A 16,850-nucleotide genomic window follows, 5' to 3' on the forward strand; every position below is an offset into this window, starting at 1 on the left:
ATATAAATATGCATTTATTGTGATATATTAATGCAAATTTGAATATTAAATAATGGTTAATAACAATTATAATATTACTGTTAAAAATAACATAATAAAAAAATATGATCAATAATAATTAAATTATTTATAATATTAGTCAAATTAAAAATTATATATAAATATTATTAAATTTTTTGAATTTATAATTATTTAAAACTTTATGATATTAAAGGAAAATTTAAATTAATCAAACCTCATCACTTCTCCTCCAAATGATTATATAATCACCAACAAGAGGATAATAATACATATAATACGGGCCGAGTGTGGGCAAAACGGACCTATCACAATCTTAAATAATGCACACCAAATACATGATAAGTGAATGATTAAAAATTAATCATCCATTATCATGCACACCAAACAATATATAAGCAGATGAATATCAGAAGAGTGAGAGAACCTGGGATTACACACAAATATATTCGTGACCAGCGGAGCTTCTCTCTCAAGTTCAGTCAAAACTCAAGCTCAAATTTAGTTCGAGTGAGTTTGAGTAACTCAAGATCAAATATATTATATATCTGTTCAAGTAGTTCTTAGTTATTCGATTACACATATATAATTGTATATTTAATTACATATATTTATACATATTAATTATTTATTTAAAATTAAAATTAAATCGAAATCAAGTTTTTGATCTCAAGCTCGAGTAACTCGATACATATGAGTCGAGCTCGACCTTGAAAATTAATATTCAAGTCGATTCGAGCTCGAATTCGAGTATTTATTTTTTTTACCTGAATAGTATGATTGTAAAACCCGATAAATCAGACTACGTATTAACCATGCATAATTGCTATTATTTAAATTAAAAATGATTTCTTTTATATTTATGGAGTGTTTAAGGCATTTTTAAAATTTTTTAAATCATGATCATTTATTTTAAAACGCAGAAGTTTAGTTTTATCTTTTCGGTTAAATACGCGAGCCAAGACTGGAGTTGGAGTATTGAGATAAAATTTAATAATAAGAAAATATTCCTAAATTTAATTTAAGCCAAAGAATAATTTATTTTAATGTAAAAGAATGTTTATAGATTTATTTAATTAATTGGAGTTAAGTAGTAAATAAGTTCTTTTATGTCCAATATTAAATTAAAAGCCTAAATTAAATTGTGTAACCAATTGAGATAATTAATCTAGGCCTATTTTATTTAAGAAATTGTAACTTAACATGTTAGTAATTTATTTTAAAACTTAGCCATGCATGCAAGAAAATTAATATCCTAAATTAATTTATTATTTCACTAAAATACATAATTTTAAAACTTTAAGGAGTTAAAATACAATAATTATGCAATATTTTACCTCCATTTGTTAAGCAATTTTCGGCCCCCTTAGAATCAATCCTTGCATGTTTGCCAACTCTCCATTATTGACACCTTTCCTTATCCTTTCTTTGTATGATAATTCCTTCATTTTAAATCACCAACAATTAATAATTAAGCATCATCATGCACCTAATCAAACCACTAATCTAGCCTACAAATCCCACAATTTTCGAGCAACAAGAAGGAAGGAATCAATCCTTGTGCCATTCAAATCCCTCACTTATAGCTCCTACCTTAATGCATTCCTTGACTCATTATTCATCTTGGTAACCTTCCCCTTCACCACTTAACATTTCCTCCACCCCATACCTTCGAAATTTCAGAGCAAAAGAGCAGCTAGAATCGAGAATTAGCAACAAGAAGAAACAAGAGAGAAAAGAAAAAGAAAACTCTGTCTCCGTCGCGCCATGTTCGTCGTAGTGTTTGTTTTCTTCTTAAACAAATTTCAGGCATGTATATGTTATTATTTTCTCTTCAATCAAGTCTTATACATATTTTTAAACCATTTTGTGTCCATAAATCATGAAGCAAACACGAAAATATGACAGCAACTTTCGAAAAATCTGTGCAGTATTTTCGGCTCTCACTTGTGCCTTCACGTTTTGAGTTGTGTCGGTGATTTGAGGGATTGGATCGGTTCCAGGCGCTCAAGGCTGCATCTAGACATGATATAGAGTGTGTTAGGAAGGCGTTGGTCCATTGGTTTAAGTCCATTCACCCCAGCAAAAGGAATTTGACAGCAACTCTCCATAGTTGCAAATTTTGAGTCTCTATTTTCATGGTTGGTTTCTAAGTTGAATGTTCGAATCTTGGTTGGTCTAAGGCCTGTAACCATGGTTAGAACCCTTCCTTAGCATGTCTAGGACGTGACCAAGATGGCCTTTCAAGGCTTGGTTCAAGGTCCCATCGAAATTTTAAACAAACGACACAAATGCCCTTTCGGTTTTCATTTCTGATTTTTGTGTGAGTGGTTTCGGCTTTTGAGGTTTGGGTGGATCTTGGTTGGCTTTTAGCCCCTAGCCATGGTTCACACAATACCTCATAATATCTAAATCATGCCATGGTCGATCATATGGCCACCGGAATGAAAATGACTGCAAAATAAAACAACACACCCACGCCGCAGCTTGGTTCTCGGGTGGGAGTTTTGTTTTGTCTCAGGTGTTTGCTTGGATCTTGTTTGGCTTTTAGCCCTTAGCCATGGTTTAGGACACACATTAGGATGTTGAGAAGAGGCTCTGGTTAGTGGTTCAAGCCCCAATGGCCATTAGCCTTGTAAACGAAGCGAAGCAAGCGCAGCTGCTGTCACTGAAATTTGACAGCAGCATGGTTGCGGTTCAGGAGGCTTGTGCGAGTTCTTGGTTGGCTTTTAGATTATGGCCTTAGACTGGACGGTAGCTCAATGAGTTAGGAAGGCCATGTTTTTGGGCGTTTGTGATTTGGTTAAGTTGAGAAGTCGTAAGAGAATTTACGATGCAATGTGCCAAAGTGACTCTCGAAAGAGCGTTTTACAATTTTGGCCTCCATTCACTATTTTCGTGTATTAAATTCCTTATGAAAAATATTTCATCATGTTAGGTGTATTTTAATCATAACTAAACGATGGTTCGATGTTGGTTCGGGTTGGTATGGAGTCATGGTTTGAATATTAGTTTGTTGGTCGCGTTTGTCTCGTTTTTGGTTCGGATGTTAAGTTTTTGTCAAGTCAAGATTATTTACATGTTCTCATGTTAGGATTAGGTTGCAGCGAGCCTGGGAACGATCCAAATCATTTGATAAAACAAGGTTATAATTATATTACGTGCATAAAATATAAAATGTTTATTTTTGAGATATATGATATATGACTTGTGGTCACCTTACGCTTATGGGATTGCTCCACCCGGTGACTTACGACCGGTTTACGATTATGTATGAGTACAGATATCCAGTCCAAGGGCAGTGATGATCTCTACCGCCCAGTATAATGTGGTTTAGTCTGATCAGACGTGAATGTTATGTTATGGGCCACTTGCGTAGAAACATTATCTCTACCAAAAATTACGATATGATACATTATGATAGAGCTCTATCGAGCAAAACTTTTACGTATGATTTTCAGATATGCACGTATTTACAATTATTCATGACACGATTTTCACCTTACGCTTTATGATATGATATTTTTATGTTACACGAAATTTTATGATATATTTACTTGTTATTCACGATATATGCATGCTGAGTCTTTAGACTCACTAAACTTGATTGTTGTAGGTACTGATGAGGTCGAGACTGAGGGCGGAGACCAGTGAGCTAGCTTGGGTCAGCAGTAGTAGGAACCCGAGGACCTCACTTTTCATCATTTACTATTTATGCTCAAACTCAATTTTTACTTTGATGAATTATTTTTAAGTTGTGGTTTTGAAACAATATTACTTCTGCTGTTATTTTGAACATTAAATCTTTTTATCAGTTTATTTTATGAATGATGCATGTTATTTATTTAAAGAGAAAATTTTAAATAATTCCGTAAATTTACAAATACGAAATATGTGCCTTTACAATTATAGTCGACTTGATTACACTCCTATCTGTAACATTATTTCTTGAAATGATAATGAATTTTTCTAAACTCCTAGCGATGAGTAACTTATAAAGGTTTAAACAATGAAAAATAAAATTACAAACTAGGACAAAAGTGCGTAAACAAATATTTTTTACTCTATCTTTTATTCATACTAGGGCATCGATGCACACATTATACAATATTAATCAATGAATTACAAAAATAAATATACAAACACATAATGTGTGCATCGATGCCCTAGTATGAATAAAAGATAGAGTAAAAAATATTTGTTTACGCACTTTTGTCCTAGTTTGTAATTTTATTTTTCATTTTTTAAACCTTTATAAGTTACTCATCGCTAGGAGTTTAGAAAAATCATTATCATTTCAAGAAATAGTGTTACAGATAGGTGTGTAATCAAGTCGACTATAATTGTAAAGGCACGTATTTCGTATTTGTAAATTTACGGAATTATTTAAAATTTTCTCTTTAAATAAATAACATGCATCGTTCATAAAATAAACTGTATTTGATTTTTAGTTTTGTGAAATATATATATTTATATATATATATATATAAACAAAGATTTCACAAAACTAAAAATCAAATACATTTTTGGTTCACAGTTTTGCTTAGATATAATTGATGGACCAAAACTTTTGAACTGCAAATCAATTTGGATTTAAAATGAAGTCGAATTTTCCAAAATTTTCCAGTTTTATATTTTCATTTATTGTACACACTATCTCTGGCTAAACGAACAAGCTGACAATTTGCAGTTGAAAGGCTGGAGCGCAATTTAATAATGGGGAAATTTGAAATCACTCCCCACTTCCAAACTCAACTTACTCCTCACTTCTCATTCACTTATTTCTTTGTTTAAACTCCCCAATTTTCTAATATTTTCAAAAACATCTTTAAATCTTTGATTTGGTACGTGGCATTGTTATACTTATCGAGCCTGTTTTTAAAAACATATAGCTTCAAGACATGCAGCTACGCAAGGTTTCCTGCCTATATACCATTTTCAAATAATCGATTTTTATTTTTAAAGCCCCATCATGCTTCCGTATGAAAATTTAAATCTTTTACTTCTTTGACCGGAGTGCCACCGGGTTATATCCACCTGTTTTACAGACTGCTCCTCATAGCCTAACCATGTAGTCGCGACAGATGGTTACTGACGCAGATTCCTTCATCAGCACTTGGCACAAACCTAATTCGTTTCATACCTTAGGATGTACAATAAAAGATAAAATTTTGAAAATAATACATGAGAGGGGCTGGAGCAAAGGTTTTCTTTATTCAAACACAAACATTTATTATTACATAGTAACCTCCTGTAGAGGAGGAGAAACTTGTTTAGCTATGATAGTAGCTGAACTTACAAAACACATAAATTTTGAAAGAAAATATTACAACTTATTTTTGAAAAAATTGAGGAAATGTTCGATGATCTCAACTTCCTTCTGCTTACTTATTTATAGAAGGCTTCTTCGAATTTGAAATTCGGATTCCAAATCTTGATAAACCTTTACAGCTTGCATCTGGACCATGTAGTGGTTGAGTGGTCACTCTTCTTGTCTTCTTCTAGATTGTTAATCTAGCAATCACTTGTTCTTCTCCTTTAATATGCTGGCATACCTAGTAGATATGAGTTTGTAACAGATCCGCTGAAATCTCATTTCCTCATTCTTTGAAATGTTGACATAACCATCTAAGAGGTTCCAACTTATTTCTGTATTTCTTGATTCTTCTTTTCAAAATTTTTAAATATGTAAAATACATTTTTAAGTTTCGTTCTGGTGTAATTTACTTGTTCCCTTTGTTCTTATTTATAGATGTGATTGGTTCCAGTTTTCTTGTTTTTTATTGGATTTTCTTTATCTTTAAAAATAGGGAATCCAATGGTCCTTTGTCCTTTACCACCGATTATTTGTGGTCCTTTTTTTTGCTAGTGGGATGGTCACATGTCCACTTTAGCTTTGTCGGAGAATCTTTGACTTTCTGTGTCCCCGAGGAAAACATGCTTGTGTTCCTTCCCCGCTTGTACTGGTGTCGGTAAAGTGTTTCCGATCAGATCTCGGTTTGAATCCTTTACCAAACTCTGGCTCTTTCTGATTCTGGCATTCTGGGCAGATGTTTTCCGACCATCTTCCCACATGTGCCATATTACAGAATTTCTGGAGGATTTCTTTACTTTCCGGCAGCTTGCTATTCCACAGAATATTTCTTTTCTTTTCGAATAGATCTTCTGCAAAACTTGTTGTTTTTCCTGTCAGTGTATTCAACAGGAAAGATCCATTTACAGAATTTTGATAAAACTTAAATGGATACTTGACTTTGTCCATCTCTGTTTGACAGACCGAAACTCCCCATGCCCTCCTGGTGGATATATCATCTTCATTGAATGAAGAAACTAGGGGTGTTTTGTTTGTAGAAGGATCCTTGATGAATTTATGGATATTCATGTCTGGCCTCCTTAGCTTGATAAAATGAAAGGCTTCGTGTGAGCCTTTCCCTGCTGGTTCAGGTGTTGTACTAAAAAATACAGCTCCAGAATATCTCCCCTGGACAAATGATCATTGTTTGTCCAAGTTTCATGCACCGCTTCCTGTATCCACTTTGGTAATGCTAAAATCTCCAGGAAGCTGGGTGAAGTAGTATAAATTGAGGCAAGAGCCCCAAATTCATACCAAGCTTTGACCTCATTTGGATATGAATTCTGTTTCATCCATACCCTAGGATATTTTCTTGCAACATCAACTCGAACCATAGATGGGTTGATGCCAATTCTTGTATTTAATTTCTCCTAAGTTTGTTGGTAAACCTGGAATGGAGAAATTGCAGCTTCATTAGTAACAACCTTAGATTTGCCCTTGTCAGTATTAGGTCTAAGGTTGATATCTCCCTCTTCGATCCCTGAGGTGAAGGGTTGACTTGAAGACTCGAGATTAGAATCTAGAGTTTCAATTTTTGTTTTGGCCGACTTATCAGAAGATGTACCCGGCTTAACACTTGTGCTAGGGGTATTTGAATCCCCTGCTCCAGGTATAGAGTCCTGTACTCGAAAACTTTCCATTCAGGAACCAATGGCTTCTCGATGCCTTGGAGGATAGGCCTTTGTGTTACAGACCATAACTGAGTGTATGCTGGTAAACATCCTGTGATTCGATCAGAGACAATTATCTTTTCCGCTTGTTGAAGCATTCCCGCAATTTATGCGTTCAGTGCTAACTTGTTAAACTCAGTTTGAAGCATTTCAAGGTGTTCCCTCAAATTCCTCTGCATCTTGATGATGTCATCGATATATATCAACGCTGTCCATCTCTTGTTAAAAAATCTGCAAAAATGTTTTCATGATATTTAATTATCACAATGTCAAAAATGTAATTCTGACATACTGCTTGACATCTTAATAATCTGGCCTTCTCAGGTTTAGACTCAATTATATTCTTTAAGAAAGCTTTTACCTGTGTATTATCAACTTTCAAAGTGAATTTCTTTGCCAGTAAAAATAATGGCCATTTTTCAAAAGCCATTTTTACTGCGTAAAATTCCTTCTCGTTGATATGTCATTTTATGACTTCTGCGTCTGACCACTAAAATATCTGCATGATTGTTTTCCATCAGGTGTGAGCTTAGTAATAACTGCTGACCACCAATGATCATTGGCATTTGTGTACAATACCAGATCATCTTCATCTTGCGGAATAGTCATTTTCGGAAGATTTTTACAAATCTCTTTTAGCTGGATAATTCTTTCTGTGTGTTCTTTTGTCCATATAAATCTTGCATCTTTCTTTAATAATGGACTAAACACTTTCCTGTTTTTGCTAGTTTTTTTATAAACATCCCAACAAAATTAACAACACCCAAAAAACTTTGAAGTTGTTTATTTTCTTTTAACTTGTTTGGAAAATTTTGCACATTTTCTACAATATGATCTTGCAAAATTTTTCGAGACTCATCGATTTCTATTCCTGGAAATTCAATTTTTCTTGTAGCAATGACTCATTTCTCTTCAGATAAAACCAGTCCTTCCTTTTTACAAACATCAGAGAAAATTTCTAAATGCTTGATATGTTCTTCCATATTTTTAGATGCTATTAACACATCATCAATATAGACAAACATAAATTTGAAATATCTATAAATAGATTATCCATCTTTCTTTGAAATATCTGAGGGAATTAGCCAATCCCATTGTAGTACCTCTCAAATGTAATGTCCTTGCGATGTGGAGAAAGTTGTGAATGTATTGCTTCTTTCCTCCATCCGAATCTGATAAAATCCGGATTTGCAGTCAAACTTAGAGAATATCTTGGCGTTGCGTATGCAACTAATTAGATGTTCTCTACTAGGTATAAAATACCCATCAAACTCCAGAATCTTATTAATTTCTTGATAAATAATAACTAATCTGGTTTTTTCTCGTTTTATCTCACCATGATTTCTTACCAGAAAAACTTGGACTGCTATATGGTGAAATTCATGCTTTGATCAAACCAAGGTTCAAATGTTCCTTGATTATAATCTGCATATCCCTTTGATCAATGATATTCATTGGGATAGGCTTACAATGGACAAATTCATACTCTTTGCCTTCCTTAATTTTAAAGCAAGCTTTAGGTTGATTTTTGTTCCACATACCAAGGGATCTTCATTGTAATTTTCTTTGATCCTTTTCTTGACATATTTCAATGTTACATTAGATTCAAACTCTACTTCATTCTTATGTAGAGCTATCTGCATTCTATTTCTTCTAGTTGGAGTTCTTTATCTGCTCTTAATTGGAGCATTGTTTCTCCAAACCGTCTAGAATCCTTCAGTTTTGGGTTCAGAAGTTTTTCTTCGTCACCACGCTTGCTGCGAAATTGAATTGATAATTTTCTGTAAAATGCTTCTCTTAATCGTTGTACTATGATTTTATGATAACAGGGTGTTTTGAACACTAATCGTCTAGTCTCAATTTCTTGAGTATATGACTTGAACATTTGTAGGAAATTATTTTCTAGCAAAATGTCATCTCATGTATCATGAAAATAAATTGGTGTTGTTTTTACCTTGTACCAAGGTGTTTGTCCAGCACCGCCAATCATGATCTCTATCATCTTAATCCCCTGACATAAGATTAAGATTCTTCTGGAAAGATTGCTTCCAACAATATTTGGTAATTCTTCTTCCAAATTATTTGGAAAAACTCCTCTTTTTGCTGTACAGATTCCAGCACCCGAATCAATATAAGCATCAAAATATTATGTCTTATATTGTTCGTACAACATTCCTACTGGAATGTATATTGAGAATGTGCTTGTGGTCATTGGATTTTCCACATCCTATCATTTGCCATAAACTCCATTCCATACTCTAGATGTTTCCAAGGTTTATGTTCTTCGAGAAAATCTAGTCCAAGAATTAGTCGATCTAATTCTTTTCCTGGAATTCGTTTGATATGAACTTCTAATTCTCCGATATTGATCATTTTTTGGTAAGTTCCTATCATAAGTTGCTACAAATAGTATATGGTATGGCAAGAAAATTGATTCATTTGTTTCGTAATATAAAATACTACTTCTACTTCCTTCCACCCTTCTGGGCATCTAAGCTTTCCTATGGTGGAAAAGCTTTTCGGCTCCTGTTGGGTTTCTTGGACATGTGTTTTTCCCCACCTGTAACTTGTAATTCTATCTCATTGAAAAGGTAGTCTCCTTGATTCCAATCTAAGACTTAGTTTCTTTTGTAGAATCGGTTTGTCTTGTATTTGGATATATGTTTCCTGTATTAAAGGAAACTCAATTCTTTCTGGATAAATTGACTGGGCAACTTTTCCAAATATCTCGGGTATTTCAATAAACTCATTTCTAATAAACAATTCTGAATGATGTGTATTAGATAGAGCATATGAAACTTGAAAGATAATAGAATATGGTCTATTACCTTCTTTCATCAGCTTTTATTCCTTGAAATTTTGGTGCAATGTCAAGGCTCGGCTGAAATCTGGATCAGCCAGGTTGTAGGCAATTCTCGGATAAATCATTCCTACAATCTTTCATGCGTAGAGATTTCCTGAGATAGTTCTCAGTACTGAATCTTGAAGGTTCCCCATTCTTTATAGGTGAATCTATTCCTTCTTTGAAAGTAGCTTTTATCATAATCTAGATTGCTCCGATATGAATCCAGGGCATAGTCCTTACTAATTCTATCTTGAGTTTTTGTAATTCTACCTTAATTTCTTCAGAAAAAATTAATTGCATCTCCATTTTATTTCCTGTAATTGTCATTGGATTGCCATTTTCCTTCTAGAAACTTTATAGATTAGATGATGGTATCTATTTCTTAGGCCAATACTTCCTAAGAACTTTTCTACCTGTCCTGCAGAGAATCCTTGATATCTCTGTAGACTAAGATTTTCTCTCATGATTCTTTGGACCATGTTATGAGATATTGTTGTCTGGCTGAAAAATCCAGACAAATCTTCATGTGTTTCATGTCGAAACACCTCGTTCTCAGTCAAATTCCGATTCGGTTCCATCAGATTCTCTCTGACTCAAAATTTCTTCTTCTTCATATATACTTTCATCTGAGGCAATGTCCTCAAATCGGTATACCTGAATAAGATCTTGGTAATAAACTACTTCTTCAATATCCGGGGTTGGATCAAAGCGTTTATTACCATTTGTTTTTCATTTTCTGGACAGTTGGTCGAAATATGATCTCTTGCTCCACATGTCCAGCAATTACAGTCTTTGAAACTTTTCATTGGCTTGAGTATGAGCTCTTTTGAAAGTTTTTTCCTAGGTGTTCTTCCTGTGCTTCGAGATATACTCGATGTTTGGGATGATATCCTACTTCTTGATGGTTCGCTTCTTTGTCCATATTTGTAGGATCTGGCTTTCTGTTTAGACCATAATATTCTCGGTTTAAAAGAACTTCTTCCACTTCGAGCATAAGGATGAGTCCTAAAACTTTTCTTCTTATTTTTTTGTGATTTACTTCCAATAATTGTTGGAAGATCATTTTCCTTACAACACAAATGAGTTCTTTTATTGATACCTCTTAAGATTTTGTAATTCTTTTGTAATGCTGCCAAATGACATCATTCTGCCAATTTTTCTTTAAGTAAAGATGCTCTTCTTGCCAATGTATCTGGATTTCCAGGTACATATTTCCTTATGAGCATTTCTCTCCAGGGACTTGGCATCTTGGCGAAGAATAGCTGCATTGCTATATCTTCTTCGACCCCTGAATTCTATCTATATTTAGTGAATTTGCACTAGAAAACTAAGATGATTTTTCAATAAGAATTATTTGCACTAGAAAACTAAGATGATTTGCACTAAGACCAACTAGGTAGATCCCCTCTTAATTTGCACTAGAAAACTAAGATGATTTTTCAATGAGAATTATTTTCTTTCCTCAACACTTGAAGAAGAAAAATTGAGAGAAAAATGAGGGAGAGATTCAATGGAAATTTCGGCCATGCTTGTTCAAAAATAGGGGAAGGGAGACTTTTCTTGGACTTGCAAAAAGCAAAAAGCAAAAACACCTTTTTGCATGCCATGCCTCGATAACCCAAAAAGTAGTCTCCAACCCTTCACCTCCCATGCATACATATATTATATGGTTTTTAACAAATTAAAAACCCATGGACTTAATTTAATTATCTCAAACATTTTTGAGATTAATTAAACATCACTTGAATTTACTCAAGTCCACTAGTTAAATAATTTATTTAAATTGAGCTCTACAAGACTCAATATGATTTAATTAATTCAACACTTGAATTAATTTAATTATTTGGACTCTACTAGGTCCACTAGTGTTTAATTAATTCAACACTTGAATTAATTTAATTTAATCCATAATAATGTTTTTGAAAATCACAATTTTCAAATACATTATTCACTTGGCCAACTTTTAATTTAGGAACACATTCATAAATTAAAATCATATTTCTCTCATAGAAGTCACACTTGTATTTTTCCCTACGCTTATAAACTCATTTATAAGCCGTTCAACACTTTGAACTATTTTAACTTCTCAACGGGATCTAGAAAGCTAGCATTTGTGTGGCCCTCAATGGTTCATTGATACAACTAGCCGTGGGTTCACATCTCCATGTGATTCGGACTAAACATGTCCTTATACGAGCATACCCCAATTGCTCCATTCTTACTTATCAACTATTTGATAACAAGAACGTCAGAACTCAAGTCTGATAGTACCCAACCAATAATGTTAAACGCCTAGCAGCATCGCTTACATGATTCCCTGGGTATCAAATGATAGTGCCTGCAAGAACCATTCAATTATGGTTAGCGTACAGTACGGTCCCTTCAACTCATATATCCCGATCGATTCGACAACCATTGGTTTATCGAGAGTTGTCAATGAATCGATACTATGTGTCATGTCGTAGTTGCATCGATGGTGTAATCTGTAAAACCCCTTTCATAATTACCACCATACTCTGATCAGAGATTTCAACCTACATACACATGATAACACATAGGATATCCATACCCGAAGGTAAGCGATGAATCCCCGATTACAATGCGATCTCGCTGAGAGATTCTCCCACTAGGTAGTTTCTAATGAAGTCATGTCCCAAGCAATTTTAAATGATCCCATAAGACTCATTTCTAACAGTTTAATGAATCATTTTCTGTTGAGATCAAGTATTCCTGCTGCGATTCTCATTGCAGATGTCCAGTCATCTATGAGATCTTCTCTGTTTTTGAACTCTAATACATTAAGGTTAAGCATAACCTCATAAGGATGTATATGATCTAAAACATTTTTATCATAGGGTGTTTGGTGCAAGGGAATTTGATTTCAACTTGTCCTTGTTCCCGCTGGGTGTGATTTTCCACCAGTATGGAAATCAGATTGAGATTCTCTCATATTAACATTCTGAGATCCCATTCCCTTGGTAGTCCTGAGAAGATGACCAGATTATAGCAGGTGGTTCACCTCTTGCTGTGTTCATCGTTAGATCTACAACTTTGAGGTTTTCAAAAGATTCTGCAAGCTCTTGTAGATCTTCCAGACCAATCCTTTCTAAAGTTGTCATCAGATTAATTTCTTCTCTGAGACAGATTTGATTAGATTGATCATCTTTTCTTCTTCAGTCAACGGTTTTGACACCACTTTAGCCTTTCCTTGTTGATGCAATAAAGGTTCAGTACTAAATGATGGTGGTAACCATCCTCTTGAAGTTCTTCTACTAGAACTTGGTTGTTGTTCTAGTTTTTGAATTCTTGTTTGAATATCCTTTAATATTCCAAGAATTTTTTCAACTCGTTGAGGTACAAAGTATATCATATTGCCATAATTTTGTATTGTTTTCTGGATTTCTCTAAGATCTGAAGATAGCTTAGAGGAATCTGGTAATATCTCCAGAAACTTGTTTGTTTGAATCATAAGTTTACCCGAGGGTGTTGAGGCGTCCCTTCCTGCTCCTGATATCTAATCAAGGTTAGATGCTCTTGTGTATATTCCAAAATTTTGGAATAGTTCTTGTAAATTATTTTTTTTGAACCTGAGTTCGGATTCATAATTTTTCGAAATTCTCATCCTCAAACTTTTAGTTAGTTGATAGTAATAAATTGTGTTTGAAAATAATTTTACCTACAGCTCTGATACCATTTTTTCTAGGAAAATCGATCATTATAAATTACACGTGTGTTTTTGTCAAATTTAAACTATTTAGGGAGTTTGGACAAAGTTTATGAAGGATAGAGAGTTAGGATTGATTTAAGTTTGGATTTGAGATTTAAAACCAATTTTCTCTTTAATAATTCCAGTGGTATATGAGATTTAAAACACATATTTTCTTTAATAATTACAGTGGTATATTATAAAATAAAAGATACCGTGTTCTATGTTTAACCGGAGAGGGACAGCACTTGTCCAAGTGTTGAAATGCCTAGTTTTCTTTTATTTTTCATTTTTTTTTATATATATTTATATATAAAATTTAAGAAACTAGTTTTGGCAACTCTGAAGATAAAATTCAATTAAGTAATCCACAATGGAATGAGAGGCTGAAACAAGTTCACTGAAAGAGGGAGAGACAGCAGGTGAAGATTAGAGTACTCGACTAATTTATATTCCCCTTGGCTTTAATTTATACTGCGGCTGAATCGCTCGAATTTTTCAGTTGACACGCCCGGTTGCTTGATTCTTCTCATGAGAGAAAGAAATTACTATCAAATTCAAGACTTTTTGAATTAAGTATTTTCTTGATTTCATGGCTATTCTCTTGCATTCATCGTCTCCTATAGCCAAACCATCTTCAGAACATGGAGGAAAATCTTCTGGGTTTCGAGCCCAGGCTCCCAAATTTCAATCTTTCCCACTTAGTAATGGCTTTTCTAAAGTTTTGTCTTCGACCCAGATAGCCATTGTTCCGAAAGATAGTGTTTTTACTCTGCCCAATTGGAGGTCTGGTAGGAATGACATAAAAACCAGAGAACTTAGGCTGAACGACGCTTTCCTGTATTTGGAGTATATGGTAGGGAAAGGCCACAAGCCCGACGTTGCTAATGCCACTCAGCTTTTGTATGATCTTTGTAAGTTCAATAAGTTAAGAAAAGCTACTAGAGTGATGGAGATGATGGTTAGGTCCGGTAGTATTCCGGATGCGCCTACGTATTCATTCTTGGTTGATCATTTGTGTAAGAGGGGGAGCGTTGGACATGCTATGCAGCTAGTTGAAAAAATGGAGGAATATGGGTACCCTACTAATATAGTTACTTGTAATTCTCTTGTTAGAGGACTTTGTATGCGCGGGAATTTGCATCAAAGTTTGCAGTTTGTGGGAAGATTGATGCAAAAGGGGTTGGTCCCTAATGCATTTACTTATTCAATCTTGCTTGAGGCTGCATACAAAGAGAGCGGAGTTGATGAAGCTAGGAGATTGTTGGATGATATTATTTTGAAGGGTGGGAATCTGAATCTGGTGAGTTATAATGTTATATTGACTGGTTTGTGCAAAGAAGGTAAAATTGAGGAGGCAATGCAACTTTTTCGTGATTTGCCCGAAAAGGGATATAACCCTAACGTTGTGAGCTATAACATCTTGTTGAGAAGCTTGTGCCACGAGGGACGTTGGCAAGAGGCAAATGAGCTTCTTGCAGAGATGGTGGGGGATGATCGTTCACCATCTATAGTGACATATAATATACTGATTGGTTCACTTTCACTTCATGGTCGAACCGATCAGGCTCTCGAAGTTTTGGACGAGTTGTTTAGAGATGGCCGGTTCCAACCCAACGCTGCAAGTTACAACCCTGTTATTGCTTCGCTTTGCGAGGAAAAGAAGTTAGATTCTGTTGTCAAGTGTCTAGGCCAAATGGCATATAGAAACTGTAGACCGAATGAGGGTACATACAATGCTATAGCCAGGCTTTGTAAGGAAGGAATGGTTCAAGAAGCATTCTCAATCATACAGAGTTTGAGAAATAAACAAGACTCCACAATTCACGACTTTTACAGAGCGGTGATCACGAGTTTATGTAGGAAAGGAAACACTTATCCGGCATTTCAGTTACTTTATGAAATGACTTTGTGTGGTTTCAACCCTGATTCTTACACGTATTCTTCGCTTATTAGAGGACTGTGTATTGAGAGAATGCTTTGTGCTGCCATGGATGTGATTAGAGTCATGGAAGAGTACGGCCATCGCCCCGGTATTGACAATTTCAATACACTTGTTCTTGGATTATGCAAATGTGGAAGAACAGATATATCTATTGAGGTGGTTGAAATGATGATCGAAAAGGGATACCTTCCTAGTGAGACTACCTATACCATTTTGATTGAAGGGATTATTCATGAAGACGAAAAGGTGCTGGCCGGAGCGGTTTTGAAGGAGCTGAATGTCAAGCGAGTTGTGAGTCAGAATACGGTGGATAGGCTCACCATGCAATATGATCTTGGATTGGTTATGCATATGGGTTGAAAGCGAGATGATAAACAATAAATAGCGATTTTATGATGCTCTAGCGGGATCAAGGGGTTGAAGTACTTACGGTGGATTCGGAGTTGTGTACATTTATTGGTTCTTTGTATTACTAAAGCATAGAAGGGTGATGAGAGGTTTGATTGACCATTCATTCGATGACAACCTCTTCGTTTACGTTCTGATGGGAGCGGCATATCATCAAATGATCAAGTGTTTCGATTTGAATTTCCTTGAAATGTTGACGTTTCTAACATTTGAATTTTTGACATCACATTTAAGTTGCCCCCTCGTCAAGATGACAAGACGGAGGGCTTGTTTTCCATAGATGTATGATGTGCCATAATTGTTGATAATTTTCTCAAATTCATGATTATGAAGGCCAAATAATTAGAGGAGCAAGAAATCTCTAAATGAAGAAACCAGCATCATCGTTGACTGAAACAAGTGATTGAGCTAAACAAAAAGATTCAAAGGGTAGAGTACAAATTTATTGTTTCTTAAAAGGTCAATGTAGAACTTGTGGCAAAAGAACTAAAGAGTACATGCTTCACAAATTATGCCATTAGTCGTTCGACCAAAGTTCATTTAATCTCAAGGTGAAAAAATTGAAGCTTTTTACTGCACAAGACACTTCACTACTTGGTTAATGAAAATTCTAAAATGTCTTGTGAGTATAAAGTCACCAAATCTAACTAAAAAAAAAAAAATTTTAATCCCCACATTTTACAAATAAAAGAATATTTTCATCGGCGATAAGTTAGATCATTTCTAGATGAACACAAGAAAATCATGGCCCTTAGACAAGAACAGTTGAAAGCCATGTATAAACGCAGTATCTTAAGTCACCATATAACAAATCCCTTTAAAAACTTCACAAATCCGTGAAGCTCTGACAACCAAAGATACCAAATAAATACTTAACAAAAAGAAAACGTATGTAACCGAGTAGA

At 34.6% G+C, this 16,850-nt stretch overlaps 1 protein-coding gene across 1 annotated transcript; it reads left to right on the forward strand.

Annotated features, from left to right (window-relative positions):
- The first annotated feature begins 13,935 nt into the window (after positions 1-13,935).
- LOC140838881 (uncharacterized) lies at positions 13,936-16,270 on the forward strand. Its single transcript, XM_073205491.1, has one exon. It carries the CDS (start codon positions 14,185-14,187, stop codon positions 15,895-15,897), a length of 1,713 nt encoding a protein of 570 aa, XP_073061592.1. The 5' UTR covers positions 13,936-14,184; the 3' UTR covers positions 15,898-16,270.
- The last annotated feature ends 580 nt before the right edge of the window (positions 16,271-16,850 follow it).

This window comes from Primulina eburnea, chromosome 8 (assembly GCF_022965805.1).
Source record: "Primulina eburnea isolate SZY01 chromosome 8, ASM2296580v1, whole genome shotgun sequence".
In the NCBI taxonomy this organism is placed as follows: Eukaryota; Viridiplantae; Streptophyta; class Magnoliopsida; order Lamiales; family Gesneriaceae; genus Primulina; species Primulina eburnea.